A 12,972-nucleotide genomic window follows, 5' to 3' on the forward strand; every position below is an offset into this window, starting at 1 on the left:
TTTTTTTTTTTTTTTTCCACATTTTACTTTGTATCTTAGTTGATCAGTAAATGGAAGGAAAATTGATTAAAAAGGTTACCATTTTGACAAGAGAACCTCTCCATTCCAAGAATTAGTCTAGAAACCTTTTACATTCCTTAAATAAGTTGACTAATACAATACACAGCAATTTAGATGCAATCTCACCAGGACCCTGTATGACTGAAGCATTCAATTTCTCACAATGATAACACTCAGCTTTCCTAATTACTTGTGGTACCAGCATACATACTTTTCTGATTTGCTTACAAAGACACCCAGATCCTCCTCCATCTCAGAGCTCTGCAATCTCTCACAATTTACATAACATGGTTCTTTGTTATTCTTTATTCTCTGAAATAGACTATAATCACATTTTCCCACATTACATTCCATTTGTCTTATCTGTGCCCACTCAATTAACCTATCCATATTTTTTTGTAGACCGAAGTCCTCTTCACAAATTACTTTTCTTCTTATCTTTGTGTCGTCAAAAATTTAACAACCATACTTGTTCTTTCACTCAAGCTGTAATTTATATAAACTGTAGACAGTTGAGATCCAGGCACAGTTCCCTATGGCACACCAGTCATTACATCGTGTCAATCTGGGGGGAGAAACAAGTTGTCTTCTTTGCTTCCTGTTGGACAACAAATCTTCTCTCCATACCAATATGCTACCCCATACACCGTGGCCTTTCATTTACTGCCATAACCTTTAAGGCCTAAAGAAACAGGAACAGGGGTAGGCCATTCAGTCCCTCAAACCTGCTCCACCATTCAATAGGATCATGACTGATCAGACTTTCCTCAAGTCCACATTCCTGCTCTCCACACCCTCCATAGTCCTCGATTCCCCTGCTGATCAAGAATCTACCTCAGCCTTAAATATACTCAAGGCCTCAGCCCCACAGCTCTCTTTGACAAGGAGTCCCCATGTATTGGCCCTGTAAAGAGAAGAAATTTATCCTCTTCTCAGTCTTGAATTGGCACCCTTTATTCTGAGATATGCCCTTTAGTCCTAGATTCTCCCATGAGGGAGAAACATCCTCTTAGCATTTATCCTTTCAAGCACCTCAAGAAACCCATATGTTTCAATAAGATCATCTCTCATTCTTCTAAACTCTAGTGAGGAGAGTCCCAACCGGTTTAGCCTTTGCTCAAGACAATTCCTCCATACCAGGGATCATCCTAGTGAACCGTCTCTGAATTGTCTCCAATGAAATGATATCCTTCCTTAAATAAAGGCACCAAAACTGCTCACAGTACTCCAGATATGGTCTCACCAGCACCTCATACGGTTGCAATAAGACTTCCCTCCTCTTATATGCCAATCCCTTTGAAATAAGGGCAAGCATTCCATTTACTTTCTTGATTACCCGCTGCACCTGTGTGCATGAAAACAGAACATCAGCACAAGTACCACCCAATCCCTTTGTACTGCAGCCTTCTGCAGATTTTCTCCATTTAAATATTCTGTTCTTTTGTTCTCCCTTCCAAGTGAAGGACTTCGCATTTTTCCACATTGTACTCCATTTGCGAACATTTTGTCCACTTATTTAACTGATCAATACCTCTGTAAACTGTTTGTATCCTTCTCCCAAACTGCCTTGCCACCTAGTTTTGTGCCATCTGCAAATGCGGCTACAGTACATTTGCTTCTTTCCTTCAAGTCATTCAATGTGGCACTCTAACAAATGCCTGCAGGAAATCCATCAAGTACATCCACCAGTTCCCCTTGATTCATAGTATGTGTTACCTTCTCAAAAGTAACACCCATAATTGTAAGAGCTACAGTGTGATTTGTCACAAACAATATTTTAGGCAGAGAGCACCCAGTCTTTTAAAGGGAACAGTAGATAAACAATTGAAGAAACAGTTGAAGATACAGGGCAACAGGATAAATGTACAGCAGTAAGAACCATTTTGATTTTATTTACCAAAGCACAAGCACAGAAATAACTGTGCATGTGGGCTCATTATGTAAGACAAACAATGGCTTTTGTTTAAGACCCAGGGCAAATTAGAATAAAGGAAGCCTATTATCCTGCTACCTGGGGAATGGGATTCATACAAAGTACTGCAGTGGTATTTTTAATGTTTAATGTTTATCAACCACCTGATATACTGAAACGACTGACCCTTTCCTACCTGCATTTAAAAAAAACCCGGAAACTAGAATAAAGGTGTGCACAGAATATCCCAGCTAATCATGGTCAGGCATTTGCTTGCATAATATAAACACTTGGACTGGTACATTTTTAGAATGTCAGTGAGTCAGCATTTATAGGAGAATTTAAGAGACGTTACTTACTAGGTACAACATATGCCCCAAACAGGATCCACATGGAAGCTATGAGAGATCCAAACATCAGCATGAAACCAATAAAAAGCCAGATTCGTGCACCTGTAAAAGAAAGTGATAAAGTTAACATGTACAATTACTAGAGCACTGTGATTCTGTAATAAATATGCACAAATTAAATCTCTTTCAAAGCTGTACTTGCACCTCTTCAGTTTAGTAATTGGTTCTGGTGACTTCCCTAATGATTGATAAATCAGCAGATAGAGGAGTTGTAACAGAACTGTTTTATTTATAAATGAGAAAGAGGGAAGAGCATTTAGGTGGCGTGTGCCGTTTGGCGAGACTAGAAAGCAATACGTCATTTGCTGATAACAAAAGCAAGCATAAATAGGCAGATGCAGAAACAAGAAAGAAAGGCGTTCAGTTTTATCAGAGACATTCTATGATCATGGAAAATAAAGCACTTTAAGGCCAGGTGAAGAATTCTTGAATTGTTATTACTATTTGATGTAGGAAAACATGGCTGGCAATCTATATAAAATGAACCTCCATATACAGAAAGGAGATAATGACCAGATAATCTGTTTTTGAAATGTTGGTTGCGGGATAAATATTGGCCAGGGCACCCAGTCCAACCCCAGCTATGTCTTGTTTGGGTTTTGTTGACTTTGCTTTCAGCAGTATGGACTGACATCCAGCATGGAATGCACTCCGTTGCATCTGTTCTGATGATGCTTGTGCAGAAACCATCAGACCTCAGGAAAGGAGGGAACCGTTTTCACTCTGCAGTACAAAAAAAAAATCTGAAGATAGGCCATTTATTTCTCCCTTCTAGTTGCTGCAAGTTGTATAATCGGCAAGTCAAAGACCTTGATAAATGTGAACGAGTCACTCTGTACCTCCTGCAAATAAAAGTATTTGGAAAAGGAGGATTGAGATGCAGAGTTCTGATCAGCAATTTTAGCAAACCCCATATACAGGGACTGCCTTTCTAGCCTTTTGCTCTGCCTTTTTCTTTTTTGTGCTTGTGGGTGTGTGGAGAAGTTTAAAAGGGGGATTAGAGTTTCAACTAATAGAACTATATGCTCACAGTTTACAATTGTTTACCTGTAGTTAGACTATTTGATTGTAAAAAAAATGGAAACTCCCAAGTACAGAAACCTGGTCCGTGCTGGGTCCCAAAAGACATGGGAACAGAGAAATTCTGCATTTTCTAAAACAACTTGTAACTTTTGTGACAACTCTGACAATAGCAGGACCAGATTTCCAGCAGGTTAGCCCTTAGCCTTCAGTATAGTCAAATTTTGTCACCTGGTTGACGCAATAAGCACAGCTATACTCAGATGAAATATCTATCGTCAGAAAAGCTAATTGGTCATCAATTTTTTTCATCTTTTGCTGCATGTGAACATAAAACCATTCCTGTAAACTACATCCTTCTCTTCCTGGTTAACCACATTCTACATGGTTCTCTCACTTTCGTTAACATAATGGCATCTTTTTTTGCTCAATTATTTTGACACAAGACCCCGTTAAAAGCACAAATCAATAACTGCTATAATTGCTATGAGCATCTGGTACAGTATAAAATACTAAAAGCTTAGTATAAGCACTAACTGCATTATTCTCTCAAATAGTGGTAGTTATGCTTACAGAGTGAAATAGAAATTTAAGGAAGTTTAGACAGACACAGGAATTTTTTTTAAAAACTAATATTTTTAGGTAGATGTAAAATGTTAAAGTGTGGTTTTTAACCCCTTCATGGATAATGCATAATTTGTATTTCGAGCAACGCAGGCTTGCCCTGGGTTTGCCCACCACAATGTCTTCCCCCAATCACCTCATCATCCTTTTTATTCTTACAGTTAAAGGAAGCAACTGGCCAGAGAATAAAACAATTTGCCTGCATTAAAAACAGACTGGAGAAACTCAGGTCTGAAACAACTGTGGAGCAAGAAACAAAGTCAAATTGAGTCGAATAGGACTTTTTCAGAAGAGAGAAATGGAAAGGTGAGAATGATTAAAGAATCAAGTGGAATAGAAGGGAAGGTTCAAGGGCGAGGGAAACCGGAGGTCACAGGTGTCCCACAGAACAAAAGGCAAAAGGGAGTGGTGATAGTTGTAGACAGACAGGTCCAGTGTTAAGTGCGAAAGCAGAATATTGGTCATTCTACGCTGAAAGCAAAAAGCAAGAGAAACCTGATATGGAGGTGGGGTGGGTGTACAAAAAGGCCACAGTTCACTATCTGAAGTTGTTGAACTCAATGTCAAGGCTTGAAGGTGGTAAATTGCCTACATGGAAAATTAGGTGTTTATCCAGTTTGCACTGAACTTCAGTGGAACATTACAGTATGTGTGGGACAGAAATGGAAGCAGGAGTGTAAGATAGTGTATCAATGTGGCAAGTAACTGGAAGTTTGGGATTATGCTTGGGTCTGAACAGATATGTTTCAAAGTGGTCACACAGTATGAAGTTGGTCTCCCATTCTCAGCAACGAATTAGACTAGACTGAAATTACAAATAAATTCACCTGGAAGGAAGCTTTGGGGCCTTGGACAATAAGGGAGCCATGGAGGAAGGAGGTAAAAGGTCAGAGGAATAGAGCACAAAGGGAAGGGTCCCTTCAGAATACAGTCAAGGAGAGGAGAGGAAAGAGGTGTTTGGTGGTGGCGGCATCATTTTGTCTGGGCCAGTTAGACTGTCAAAATCCAAAGTGAGCAAAACTGGAGTCACACAGTCGACTGCAACTCTCAAAGCTTAATCCATAGAACACTTTAGATTTTCAAATACATCACAATCAGTTCAATTTAAGCTTAAACTTGTAATTTGTTACCATATTTTGTGTTCATCTCACCAATATCTTTAGATTTACTCTTAGTCTCTTGAACAAAGGTCAGACAAAAGGTAAGAAATAAGGGTAACAACATGGCTGGGTAACCAATAGTTACAAACAAAAGCTGTGAAGGACTGTTCAAAGTAAAAAGGAACACGTACTAAAAATAACTTAAGCTGCCTGTGCAGCAACACAATGTTCAAATAAAATGGGAGAACCAGAGGCAGTGATTGATCATGGAAACAATTGTGTAAATACGGTTTAATAAAAAAGTAACAACAACATGCTTTAGGATACAAAACAAAAGGGCAGTTGAGAAGCTATACAAAATAGGGATAACAATGACAACAAAACAGACCCTTCCCCAAATTCTGACCCAACTGAACTCAATTGAAAATAATTGTGACTCACCAGGTGGAACTGGGCAAGTTGAATCAGAGATAGTAGGAACTGCAGATGCTGGAGAATCCGAGACAACAAGGTGCAGGGCTGGATGAACACAGCAGGCCAAGCAGCATCATAGGAGCAGAAAGGCTGGTGTTTCGGGTCTAGACCCTTCATCAGAAAAGGGGGAGGTTGGAGGCCATGGGTGGGAGGTCACGGCCATGACGTTGTGGATGGTTTGGTGCTCAGGGGTGGCATCATGATCAAGGGGGCAGTAGGAGGTGGTGTTGGAGAGTTGGCATCTGGCCTCGGCGATGAACGTGCAGCCCTCTGCTCCAATCCCAACCTCACCATAAAACCCGCGGACAAGGGAGGCGCAGTCGTAGTATGGCGCACTGACCTCTACATCGCCGAGGCCAGACGCCAATTCTCCGACACCTCCTCCTACCGCCCCCTTGATCATGACCCCACCCCTGAGCACCAAACCATCATCTCCCAAACCATCCACAACCTCATCACCTCAGGTGACCTCCCACCCACGGCCTCCAACCTCATCGTTCCCCAACCTCGCACTGCCCGCTTCTATCTCCTTCCCAAAATCCACAAACCTGAATGCCCTGGTCGACCCATTGTCTCCGCCTGCTCCTGCCCCACCGAACTGATCTCCAACTATCTGGACTCCATTTTCTCCCCCTTGGTCTAGGGACTCCCTACCTATGTCCGTGACACCACCCACGCCCTCCACCTCCTCCAGAACTTCCAACTCCCCGGTCCCCAACACCTCATCTTTACCATGGACGTCCAGTCCCTCTACACCTGCATTCCCCATGCAGATGGCCTAAAGGCCCTCCACTTCTTCCTGTCCCGCAGGCCCGACCAGTCCCCCTCCACTGACACCCTCATCCGCTTAGCCGAACTCGTCCTCACCCTCAACAACTTCTGTCAATTCCTCCTACTTCCTATAGACAAAGGGGGTGGCCACGGGTACCCACATGGGCCCAAGCTACGCCTGCCTCTTTGTAGGTTACATGGAACAATCCCTCTTCCGTACCTACACAGGCCCTAAACCCCACCTCTTCCTCCATTACATTGATGACTGTATCGGCGCCGCCTCGTGCTCCCACGAGGAGCTCGAACAGTTCATACACTTCACTAACACCTTCCGGCCCAACCTTAAGTTTACCTGGACCATCTCTAACACCTCCCTCCCCTTCCTGGACCTCTCTGTCTCCATATCGGGCAACCACCTAGAAACCGATATTCATTTCAAGACCACCGACTCCCACAGCTACCTAGAATACTCCTCCTCCCACCCACCTTCCTGCAAAAATGCTATCCCCTATTCCCAATTCCTTCGCCTCCGCCGCATCTGCTCCCAGGATGAGGCATTCCACTCCCGTACATCTCAGTTGTCCTCGTTTTTCAAGGACCGTAACTTCCCCCCACTCAGTGGTCGAGAACGCCCTCAACCGTGTCTCCCACATCTCCCGCAACTCATCCCTCACACCCCGTCCACGCAATAAGAACCAAAAAAAATCCCCCTCGTCCTCACGTACCACCCCACCAACCTCTGGATCCAACGCATCATCCTCCGACACTTCCGCCATCTGCAATCCGGCCCCACCACCAAAGACATCTTTCCCTCCCCACCCTTATCTGCTTTCCGGAGGGACCACTCTCTCCATGACTCCCTTGTCCGGTCCACACTCCCCTCCAGCTCCACCACACCCGGCACTTTTCCCTGCAACCGCAGGAAGTGCTACACCTGCCCCCATACCTCCTCCCTCACCCCCATCCCAGGCCCCAAGAAGACTTTCCACATCAAGCAGATGTTCACCTGCACATCTGCCAATGTGGTATACTGCATCCGCTGTACCCGGTGTGGCTTCCTCTACATCGGGGAAACCAAGTGGAGGCTCGGGGACCGCTTTGCAGAACACCTACGCTCGGTTCGCAATAAACTGCACCTCCGAGTCGCAAACCATTTCAACTCCCCCTCCCATTCCTCAGACGACATGTCCATCCTGGGTCTCCTGCAGTGCCACAACGATGCCACCCGAAGGTTGCAGGAACAGCAACTCATATTCCGCTTGGGAACCCTGCAGCCCAATGGTATCAATGTGGATTTCACAAGCTTCAAAATCTCCCCTCCTTCTACCGCATCCCAAAACCAGTCCAGCTCGTCCCCACCTCCCTAACTTGTTCTTCCTCCCACCTATCCCCTCCTCCCACCTCAAGCCGCACCCCCATCTCCTACCGACTAGCCTCATCCCGCCCCCTTGACCTGTCCGTCCTCCCTGGACTGACCTATCCCCTCCCTAACTCCCCACCTACACTCACCTTTACTGGCCCCATCCCCGCCTCTTCGACCTGTTTGTTTCCTCTCCACCTATCCTCTCCTCCACCCATCTTCTATCCGCCTCCCACTCTCTCCCTATTTATTTCAGAACCCCCTTCCCCTCCCCCTTTTCTGATGTAGGGTCTAGGCCTGAAACGTCAGCCTTTCTGCTCCTATAATGCTGCTTGGCCTGCTGTGTTCATCCAGCCCTGCACCTTGTTGTCTCGGAACTGGGCAAGTGTTGGGGAGGGGAGGGGAGTGGAGGCTGAGGGGAAACCAGCTGTTCCAACTTGGTCTCAGAGTGCCACAGCTGCCAATATCACCTCAGAGCTTGTGACCCAAAATTTCAACTTGTGGCTCCATTTGGGGAGCCAAATCTCACTTTGGAAAGCCCCATCATAGAAAACAAGGGGACATAACTCAGGAGGACAGAAACAAAACCAAATCCATATTTTGAATGAAAATATAAAAGGGAGTGGTGTTACTCATGGAAGATTTTACAGAACTGATAAAAGGTGGAGTGTTTATTTTTAATTTCTGCAGTTTGCTCAATGCCCACAACACACAATGCGACTGGTTCAGAAAACAAATTAGAGATTTGCTTACAACCTTCAGTAGTGCCCAAGGCCAGCAAATAAAAGGGACTCCAACATAAACCCTTAATTTTCCCACCTTGTAAGAAAACATCTGGCCTTCATCCTCTCAGGTAATATGATTGCCCATCTACAATACAGTATATCTTATTGAAGCTTCCACTGCACTATAATACCACACTTTCAGAACATCATGCAAATGTATGAACTCCAGAAATCAGGCACCAGATGCAGGAATCTTCCTTAATGATTGCTGCACATCTGCAATTTCAGTGTATTTTCCCTTTCCCATAAATTTGAAATAATCATATTGGTAAGACTGTTAGTGTATTTGCAGGGTTTTGTAGAGGCATTGCTAATGGTATTTCTCATGTAACTGGAGGTGCCTGCTGGATATTATTCATGCCTCCGATATATGGAGGAGGACTGGTAATACTGTTACCCTGTTGACCTTGAATTTGCTGTCAGGCTTGAGGTCACTTAAACTTTCTGTTCCTCGGGCTGCCAAAATGGCACTGGAATATTGAAGGTGATGTTGAGTTTCAGAGTCAGAGTCAATGCCGGCCCTCACTGAGATGACACTCCCAATATACAGGAATTGATTCCCATTGTCCATTGGGTCTCGATTGTTGAGGGACACTATTTAGCAGCAAGAACAAACACGATTGAATACCTTTGCCTTTCAGCTGTTTAGCCTAAGACTCATTCCTTCTAGGCCCCTGCGAAGACGTTGATGATATTTCAGTGCTTGGCTTCTGTATGTGTATACATCCAAGTGTTCTCTGCAACTGAACTGAGGTTAGAGTGGTCTTGTTCTGGACTACAGACTGAAAAGTATCCCACTCATCCTGTAAATTAGCTTCACACCAGAGGGAAGCTTCATGGATGTGGGGATGGAGTTCTGTGACAAGGAAGATGGAGGGAAAAAAAAAGTGCAAAGGCATAGCCTAGCTTAATCCTAATCTGCACACATACTGGGACCGTGGTGGGCGTGAAAGAGTATCACAGCTTGCATGCCAATAAGCAGGAAGCACAGGATGGTGCTCAGTTTCCATGGGCAACCAAACTGGAGGAACAACCTCCCATAGTTGTGGATAAACTTACATCATCAAAACAAAAACAGACATCGTGGGGTTATTTTAGCCATAAAAAACAAACAAATTGACCACCTTAGTACCCTTCAGCTCAGTGGTCCAGAAGCAAGCCACCACAATTGATGTATGCCCCAAATCTAAAAACAATGGATAAGACCAAAGAGGAATTCATCACCAGTCGTTGTCTCAGAGAGATGGGCTGATTCTCATTAGTGATTTCAATGCCAGAGTTGGGAGGGGCGCAAACTTTGGAAAGGTACGGTTGACAAATTAAGCTTAGAGAAATAAACAGCAACAGAGTCTGACAAAATTCTGAGAACATGGGCTGATCACAGCAAATACACAATTTTATCAGAAGCGTAAATGCAAGACCTTCTGGCATCTACTCAACTAAATCATCACTCGAGCACAGGATGGTTTCGTCATCTGGAGCATGACAGGTGCTGACAGCTACTGGGCTGACAAACTATTGCCTGATCTGATCTACTATTTCTATCAGCTGGCACAAAAAGGGCTGTGACAGATGCACTGCTATAGGAAATGTAAAATGTTGATGAACTCAAGCACCTGCTGAAGATAGATCTACTCGGACAGTGGTTCAGTCAACTTTGAAATGCTTAAATGAACAGGAACCACAGAATATCCACACTACCTAGTCTGCCCTTAAATCCATCATAAGCAGCACTTGCAAGGAGATTCTAGGTTTCTTTGCCAGGAGAGATCAAGACAGGATTGATGAGAAGGTCCAAAAGATCAAAGTGCTACTAAATTGCAAGCACAAGGTGGTCCTGAACTGGAAACACCAGAACCTGAAAGAATTAAAGCAAATCTACAGACAAATGAAGGTGGAGGATCAACAAAAAAGCCATGATCTAAAGATTAGATGGTGGATAGAAAGAGCAGGTGATTTCACATCAGCATTGAGAGGTGTAGTTCAGAGAATGACACCAAGTCAAGCAATCCCTAAACTCACAGCATCAGGAGGGCTCTCTTGACCATTTGGAGGTGTTGTTCTCTAAACCAATATTCTTTTGGGAAATATCTTGATGGAGTTGATCCCATACTGTTAGGAGAGTTCCTTAAAATTTTCTAGAAGCCAACTGGAGTTCCATTGTTCGGAATCCCTTGCTCAGTGAACAGAACTCTTCCTACCAAGATGATTTAAAGCTCTCAAATCTTTTGCACTTCAGACAAAAGTGAACTTTGAGTAGCAGCCTGCAAGTATGAGATAACGGTCTTGACTGTGTGTGAATAAATCAGTTTCTATACTATACCAAGTTGAGGCCGCACATCAATAGCTATCATCTTCTCTTTCTGCTGGGTATTTCTGTACTTATGACATACAGATAACTTTGATATTTGTGTACATGCAGTACACAGTTAAACTAGGTCTGAGTTTCTACTTCTCCATTCTACATGGTCTTCATGCGTCTTCTGGAGCTGCTCTTTGCACATTGTTCCAGGTTTGATTATTCTGGATTAGGTTTACAGAATGGGATATCATGTCCGATAAACTAACGCTGCAGTATTGCTGGCTGCATCCCGTCCAGTCATCATTGGATTGCTGGCTAAGAGAAAATCCGTTAAGTCTTTGTCTTTGCTGGTCTTGACTCTAAGTCATGTAGTAGTACTATTCCACTCAATTTCAAACCAAGAAAATAAACTGGAGCTTCAATGAAGCTCCACACAGATTTTTCCTCTGGATCTGCTCTCGTGATGAATTATTACTCTCAGTTATAAATTTTCACCCAGAGATAGGTGTGAAATTTCTCAAGTCCATATATAGCTGCCAAACACTCTTTCTACATTGGCATATCTAGCCTCAGCTGATATCAGATGCTTCAAATGGATTTGGAGCAGCCTTGGGCAAAAGGGAAAGCATTAGCATCCAAAGTTCTATTTGCAGAGTAACAGGTATCTACGTTACATTATTACAAACCTGTCCCCTTGCATACTACTTCAAGATGGTTGAAATTTCTGTCATGACTGACTAGTAGAATTCTACATTTCTCTTGAGCTCTTGGAGTTTTGCTACGGATTCTGACCTAAGGTACTGAAAGAATGCATGCACTGGATCAAATCAAGGAAACTTCAACATTTTCTCGTCTGCAACTGCACTTTCCAGCAGCACCAACAATGCTGGCGATCTGCAATTTTCCACCCAATTAAGAGCAGCACAGGGAAAGATTTTATTTTTGATGACGACGACAATAGGTGGTGACATTAAAATAGCATTACCAGTGCATGTACACCATTCAATGCTGATTTAAAAGTAATAAATATGTTTGCTCAGAGCAGCCTACAAAAATGACTGTGGGTCTTAAAATTTAAGTATCAAACTGTGACCATGTAAAATTAAGAAAAAGTCTGACTCTAAACTTTGTGGTTTCCTGAAAAATTATAATAAAACAAACTTACTATATTTTAAATAGGATAAACCACAGCCAGCAGGAAAATATTTCACTTATCTCACTTGCACACTCGGTTTGCAATTGAAAACCTTTCAAAAACACATCTTGGTTATAAAGTATGAGACACAATGTCCCACAATTCTTCTAGCTGAAGGAATCATGGCACGTGGTAGGTCCGCACTTAAAATTACCACATGCCATTAGCTATCAAAGTAATTCTGATGCCAAGGACTTAATATTATGAAGATATTAAGATTTTTTACAACACTGTTCAGGTGGTTGCTGTTTTTAAAACAATCTCCTCCCTAACAAACAAAAGCATCATTGCAGCACTCAGCTAAGAAGAAAAGACCAGGAAGTTCAGCTCTTCATCTATCTGGATTTTGTTGATTCTAGCATTTCAGTTACTGCCATGACTATGAACTGTTTCCATCTTTAGATCCAACAGGAAAAATATCCTTTAAACTGCAGGTGTCCAATTCTTAATTGCTATCCAATGAAGCCTGCTAGTAAGTACATCTATGGATATTGGGTGAGAATACGATCAAGGCCTGTAAACACTCTCCACAACCTTGGCTCACAAATGAATGTTTACTTGGAGGAAGGTATTTGAGGGTTTCTGCCATTGTAAATTCAGCACAAGGAACTATGGTAGGCCATTCAGCCCTTCAAGCCTGTTATGCTTGATATGTATTATTATTATCTGACCACCTTGGTTCCATACCCTTGAATTCTCTTGGCTTCAGGAGGCGGCACAGGAGAGAAAAATCACATCTCAACAGAAACATTTCTATTTAGATTTTAATAACAAACTTGGCTCAGTTCCCAAAATTCAAATGATGCCCGATTCCCACACTAGTGTCTATGTTGTGCTAGCCTGATATTGGAAATCCGTTCTTTAGAAAGAATAAAAATGTAACTAATTACAATGGTGCCATAGGTAACTGAAACAAAAACAAATGGTAGCTGTGCATATGTAAAACCTGCAATGCTCCA

General features: G+C 43.0%; 1 protein-coding gene across 1 annotated transcript in view; it reads right to left on the bottom strand.

Moving 5' to 3' along the window:
* Positions 1–12,972, bottom strand: part of tmem50a (transmembrane protein 50A) — a 40,245-nt gene that overhangs the window by 6,657 nt on the left and 20,616 nt on the right. Inside the window, exons 3-5 of the mRNA XM_048603048.1 lie at positions 4,141–4,225; positions 3,013–3,077; positions 2,332–2,437 (exon numbers count right to left, since the gene is read on the bottom strand). Coding sequence (XP_048459005.1) covers positions 2,332–2,437; positions 3,013–3,077; positions 4,141–4,225 — 256 coding nt within the window. The remainder of the gene's footprint in view (positions 1–2,331; positions 2,438–3,012; positions 3,078–4,140; positions 4,226–12,972) is intronic.

Source organism: Rhincodon typus, chromosome 11, assembly GCF_021869965.1.
Source record: "Rhincodon typus isolate 14 chromosome 11, sRhiTyp1.1, whole genome shotgun sequence".
In the NCBI taxonomy this organism is placed as follows: domain Eukaryota; kingdom Metazoa; phylum Chordata; class Chondrichthyes; order Orectolobiformes; family Rhincodontidae; genus Rhincodon; species Rhincodon typus.